The sequence below is a fragment of the Otolemur garnettii genome, unplaced genomic scaffold (assembly GCF_000181295.1).
Source record: "Otolemur garnettii isolate 467f Iridium unplaced genomic scaffold, OtoGar3 scaffold00002, whole genome shotgun sequence".
Classification (NCBI taxonomy): domain Eukaryota; kingdom Metazoa; phylum Chordata; class Mammalia; order Primates; family Galagidae; genus Otolemur; species Otolemur garnettii.
In genome coordinates, this window is record NW_003852397.1 from 42,793,351 (window position 1) to 42,799,512 (window position 6,162).

General features: G+C 41.1%; 1 protein-coding gene across 3 annotated transcripts; it reads left to right on the top strand.

Annotated features, from left to right (window-relative positions):
• OXSM (3-oxoacyl-ACP synthase, mitochondrial) lies at window positions 1–4,583 on the top strand. Of its 3 annotated transcripts, none has more exons than XM_023513814.1 (3): window positions 1–13; window positions 746–1,759; window positions 4,139–4,583. In XM_023513814.1, the coding sequence occupies exons 2-3, from the start codon at window positions 777–779 to the stop codon at window positions 4,539–4,541; spliced, it is 1,386 nt and encodes a 461-aa protein (XP_023369582.1). In that variant the 5' UTR covers window positions 1–13; window positions 746–776; the 3' UTR covers window positions 4,542–4,583. The 3 variants fall into 3 exon arrangements, with proteins under 3 accessions (XP_023369582.1, XP_003781800.1, XP_023369573.1); XM_003781752.2 differs by lacking the exon at window positions 1–13 and adding an exon at window positions 15–44; XM_023513805.1 differs by lacking the exon at window positions 1–13 and having other exon boundaries at window positions 650–1,759.
• The last annotated feature ends 1,579 nt before the right edge of the window (window positions 4,584–6,162 follow it).

Genomic DNA, 6,162 nt, shown 5'->3' on the forward strand with positions numbered 1-6,162 from the left:
CGTCAGCGCTGAGGTCCGTCGCTGTGCGTTCAGCCTTGGTACAGGTAGCAGGGTGCAGTCCCTCCACAGCCAAATTGGGTCGGGGACTTTTTTCGAGAGGGGATTACTGGGATGTGGGGCCTGATTTTTTTACCTCTCGATATGCTTTCTTTGGAGGCAGTGCAGGGAATGGCCACACCCCTTTCCTCTCGCCCTTGGAGTGATCAGCTAGACCTAACTCTCCTTCCTCAGATGCCCCGATTGGAGAAGTCTAGCAGAGTGGAAACATCTGTCCTCTTCTCCCAGGCGCAAGCCTAGACCCAGTCTGTTGTCGGCCCGAGCGTCCAAACAATCGGGCTAAGGCTGTTGGTTCTGGGCGGCCTTGCAAACAGGCTGGTTATGTCTAGAAACTGAAGGTTGATAAAGCCCACTTACTGCACCTCAAAGAATAGGCCCTGACATAAGTCTTCTGTGCCACTGACACCGCAAATGCTATTTAAAATAAGGCCTTAGTAATACTGAAAAAAAATCTGTTTTGGTGAATTGAATGACTAATTCACTTCTTCCAGTGTCTGAGGGTACTTATAGTCTGAAGAGGGAGTTAAGTCTGAACAAGTTGTTTGATGATAAAATAGAAATTAAAATGATGTAACAATTATTTTCCTGTGCTCATTAACAGTACATATCAGGCACCCAAAAGAACATCTTAGATGTCGTTTTTTTGGCCCTTAAGGATACCTTCTCAGTGTGTTGTGGTCTGTTACAGGAATGTGTTTCTGATCCTCAGAATTTCAACCATGTTGTCAAACTGCTTGCAGAATTTCCTGAAAATTACAAGCACTCCTCTTCGATATTCAAGATTATGGCAGCAGTTAACAAGAAGTAAAAGGAGATTTTTTGGAACTGTGCCAACATCTAAATTGCATAGGCGGGTTGTTATTACAGGAATTGGCTTAGTGACACCTCTTGGTGTTGGAACTCAGCTGGTATGGGATCGTCTTATCCAAGGAGAGAATGGAATTGTTTCAGTGGTTGGTGAAGAGTATAAGAGTATCCCTTGCAGTGTTGCTGCTTATGTGCCAAGAGGTTGTGATGAAGGTCAGTTCAATGAACAAAACTTTGTGTCCAAATCAGATATCAAGTCTATGTCTTCTCCCACCATTATGGCCATTGCTGCTTCAGAATTAGCCTTGAAAGATTCTGGCTGGCATCCTCAGTCCGAAGCTGATCAGGTGGCTACAGGTGTTGCAATTGGCATGGGAATGATTCCTCTGGAAGTTGTTTCTGAAACCGCTTTGATGTTTCAGACAAAAGGTTACAGTAAAGTTAGCCCATTCTTTGTTCCTAAGATTCTGGTCAATATGGCAGCAGGCCAGGTCAGCATTCGATATAAACTCAAGGGCCCCAATCATGCAGTCTCCACAGCCTGTACCACAGGAGCTCATGCTGTAGGGGACTCTTTTAGATTTATAGCACATGGTGATGCTGATGTGATGGTGGCTGGAGGTACAGATTCTTGCATTAGCCCTTTATCTCTCGCTGGGTTTTCCAGAGCCCGGGCTCTGAGCACAAACTCAGATCCTAAGTTGGCATGTCGACCCTTTCATCCAAAGAGAGATGGTTTTGTAATGGGAGAAGGCGCAGCTATGCTGGTGCTGGAAGAACATGAACATGCTGTTCAACGAGGGGCCAGAATCTATGCGGAAATTTTGGGCTATGGACTCTCAGGTGATGCTGGTCATATAACCGCCCCTGATCCTGAAGGACAAGGTGCTTTAAGGTAAAAAAATGGTTGTTTCTTTCCAAATATTTCTTCAAATAAAACACTTTATTGGGGTCCCAAAGTAAGGAAAATTGTAGTATCAGGCCTTGTTGCACAGTATCTTTGTTTTTCTATTTTAAACTCCATATGGTTTTGAATTCTTTGCTTTAAACATTTGAAATATTTGAAAACACTTGAATATCCTTATAAAAATTGTATTTGAGTTAAAGCCAGTACAATTGTGAAGAAGACCGTATGTGTCTCTGGCAACTTCTCATGCCTTCATTTCTGTTTAACAACCATCAATGTGCTCGTTCCCAAGTCTTCCTCCTTCTTGACCCTTCATCAGATGGGGAGAGTAAAGCCAACCCTTTTGTATTTGTCTCCTGTCTGCTGCTTTTCATCAGGGTTCTGTTCTTTTCAGATCAGCACTTCTCAATCTTTAATTACCCAGAGATCTTATTCACAACGCTGACTCTGACTCTGAAGGTCTTGGGTGGCACTTGAGAGTCTGTGTTTCTAATAAGCTTTCAGGTGATGGTGATGCTGCTGGTCTAAGGGCCACACTTTGAAAAGCAGTTTTTCAGTTGTAAAAGAGATAAGTACTGTGTTTAAAAAAATAATAATATGTCAGTGTGTTAGATAATAGCTTTGTCTTTTAAATCATACTGTGCTTACTCAGTTGAAATAGCCAGGAGTTAGTAAACCTTTTCTGTAATGGGACAAATAGTAAATATTTTTGGCTTTGTGGGCATAGAGTCTGTTGCAACTATTCAGCTATGCCATTGTAGTGTGAAGGCAGTCAGAGACAATATGTAAATAAATGGGCATGTTATGTGTTCTGATGAAAATGTTTAAAAAAGCAGGGCCATGATTTTTCAACCCCTAAATTATACTTTTGAGTTTTAGTGAGTAGTTGCTGGTGCTATAAATGTCAAGCATAGTAACAAGCTAGATGAAGAAATAGTAATATTTAACAGAATCCTTTCAGCATACTTTAAATTAAATTCTGAGCTGCCTATTAAGAAATATCTAGGGTGGCGCCTGTGGCTCCAAGGAGTAGAACGCTGACCCCATATGCCGGAGGTGGTGGGTTCAAACCTAGCCCTGGCCAAAAACTGCAAAAAAAAATAATAAAATAACATATCTATATCTGTATAGATGTAGATATAGATATGTTTCGGAACTAAAAAGAAGATTTTTGACATCTAAAAGGTGTTCAAAAGTTTTTCCAGAGAAATTTTTTAGTTTTAGATTTGTTGTTTTTTTTTTTTTGGCTAAGCTTCATAATTATTTAGGTTTTTAAATTTTTATTGTTTATTTTTTGAGACAAAGTTTCACTTTGAGTAGAGTGTGGTGGCATCATAGCTCACAGCTACTTCAAACTCTTTGACTTGAGCAGTCCTCATGCCTCAGTCTCCTGAGTAGCTCGGACTAAAGGCATGCTCCACTATGCCCAGCTAATTTTTCCATTTTTAGTAGAGACAGGGTATCACTCTTGTTCAGGCTGGTCTCAAACTCCCGAGCTTGAGAGTTTGAGACCAGCCTTTGGAGTTTGAAACAACCATTTGCTTGGACCTCCCAGAGTGCTCGGATGACAGGCATAAGCCACTGTGCCCTGTTATTATTTTTTTTGAGACAGACTCTCACTCTGTTTCCCAGGCTAGAATGCCATGGCATCACCCTAGCTCACATCAACCTGAAACTCCTGGATCCAAGTGATGCCTCAGCCTTCTGAGTAGCTGGGACTACAGGCATCTGCCACAATGCCCAGTTAATTTTTTTTATTTTTAGTAGAGATGGGGGTCTTGCTCTGCTGCTTAGGCTAGTCTAGAACTCCCGAGCTCAAATGATTCTCCTGCTTCAGCTTTCTAGAGTGCTAGCATGACAGGCATGAGCCCCTGCGCCTGGCCCATTTAGAATTCTTATAGCCTAGAAGATTTTGAAAGGTTATTTGAACTGTTGATGTAGTAGATTATTGAGAAATATGCTAAGTTTTACATTTAAATGTAAAAGAAAAAATTAAAACATAGTTATAATGCTCACAAAAAGTTGCCATATTTATAAAAAATCCCAAGAAGAAAAATTATCCTAGGTGAGTCAACATAGAAACATGCCAATTCAAATAAATAGAATTATATTTTATTAGAGGTTATATAATTATACGTTGTGGATTTAACTCATGGGGATGAATCAGTCCAATGTATAACTCATAATTTCCATGTAGATAGTATTCTAACTGACATGGTACTTCAAGATGGATTTCTGTTAGGAGAGCAGAGAATTCTTTTTCTAATATACTAGGATGCCTGTATTTCTTTTGCATATGCCATACAGAAAAAGAATCTCTGTTAAAATTAAACTCAGTCCTCATAATTTTTTTTCTTATTTTATTAGATGTATGGCTGCTGCTGTAAAAGATGCAGGTGTACAACCTGAAGAGATATCTTACATCAATGCACATGCAACTTCCACACCATTGGGAGATGCTGCGGAAAACAAAGCTATCAAACGTCTCTTCAGAGACCATGCGTATGCTCTTGCTATTTCTTCAACAAAGGGAGCCACAGGACATTTGCTGGGAGCTGCCGGGGCAGTCGAGGCAGCTTTTACCACACTAGCTTGTTATTATCAAAAACTACCACCTACTTTAAACCTGGATTGTACAGAACCAGAATTTGATCTCAATTATGTTCCACTAAAGGCACAGGAATGGAAAACCGCGAAAAGATGTATTGGACTCACCAATTCCTTTGGCTTTGGAGGTACTAATGCAACACTTTGTATTGCTGGCATGTAGGACAAACCATTTGTGATTAAATAGATTGATTTTTTAAATGTTGTATCTTTTATATCATGGTTTCTCAATCTTGGCACTTTGTTATTTTGGGTAGGATAATTCTTTGTTGGGGAAAGGGAGATTGCATCATAGAATGTTTAATAGCATCCTGGTCTCTTCCTACTAGATTCTCATAGCACCCCTTTCTCCAGGTGTGACAAACAAAAATCTTCCTAGACGTTACCACATATGTTCTGGGGGAACAAAATAACTTCCACATTAGAACCACTTACCTGTGTTTTCCTGATACTCCAGGTCAAACAACGTCTACGATCTTTCACCTACTCTTGTCCCTTTCATGGGCATTTAGTGAGTAGCTACTCTGTGCTGTCTAGGGCTGCTGCAGTGTGCAGCTCCAGGTGTTCCCCTTCCTATGAAGGAAGAAATACAGTATAACTGGGAGTTTGCATCATTGATCAGTATTCTTTGAGTGTATCTGTTAGCAGTTCATCTGTAGACCCATTACTTATCTAGCTCTCATTTCTTTGTATTATCCATACTGTAATTCAGTAAGTTAATGAAATTTTCCTAAACTCCCAACTCGTCAGTACTCTGAAAGAAAGAAAGTGAAATTGGTTTGGCATTCTTATTCTTTTGTATTTATGTTGGCATCTAGAGATAATGGAGGTAAAAGTCTTTGGGAAGTAGAGGAGAAGTTATTGGTGACTCAGGCCACATCCTCTCAACCCTACTCTACTTCATGGCAGCTTTGGTAGTATCTTATGTTCTCCCAACATACAACTACAAGTGCCGGTGGTCCCTCTACTTTTCTGCCTTTGGGCTTTCTCTGAGGCCAAGGGATCTCGTTCATCTGTAGCAGGCTGGAACTATTGGGAGAGGGAGGAGGACAAGTGCCTCAAAGGTGACACTCAAGCAACGAGGATGGCAGTTGGGGGGTAAGGACCTCACCCTCCTTCAGAGGGTTCTATATAGGACCTCAGGATTTGCAGAGATACAGAGTTCCAGTTGCCCACAGCATTAAGTCACACCCCTTTAGTCGCTTTCCCCCCTTTACTTGCTTTTCCAACCCTTTCCTAACCCTCCCCACACTTCCTGCAGGAATTACCTCCCAAACAAACCACCTTTTTCAGACTCTGCTTTCTGGGTGACTCTCAAAGTAAGGCAGAAGTTTATGTGGTAACAGAAGTTTATATAGCAATGGGGTGGAGTGAATAAGGGGATAAATACGTTCTTCAGCGATGAACAGGGTTTTGTTAAGGCAGTAAAGATAATGGAAAGCACTTAAGGTTTAGGATGGCTTTGTAATGGATCAATTTGGTAGGCTGAACTACATTTCCCAGGATCCCCTTTACTGTGTATGCTCGGTAAGGGTGGTCCATAAGAGATTCCTGTGGGAGATTTGGAGGATGAAAGTGAATTGGCTATTTTGTAACTCATACATGTTGCTTGCCTATTGGCTCCCCTTGCTGTGAGGTAGTGGCTGAGCCTGCAACTGCTTCACCTTACCCTGGGTCATCCTTTAGTTTCTCTGACTTTTAGATTAGGTAAGTATGTGTTTAGTTCCATGATAATGGAAGGCCCAGCGTCTTCTCTATACCATCAAAGTCAGAGGTGATAAGAA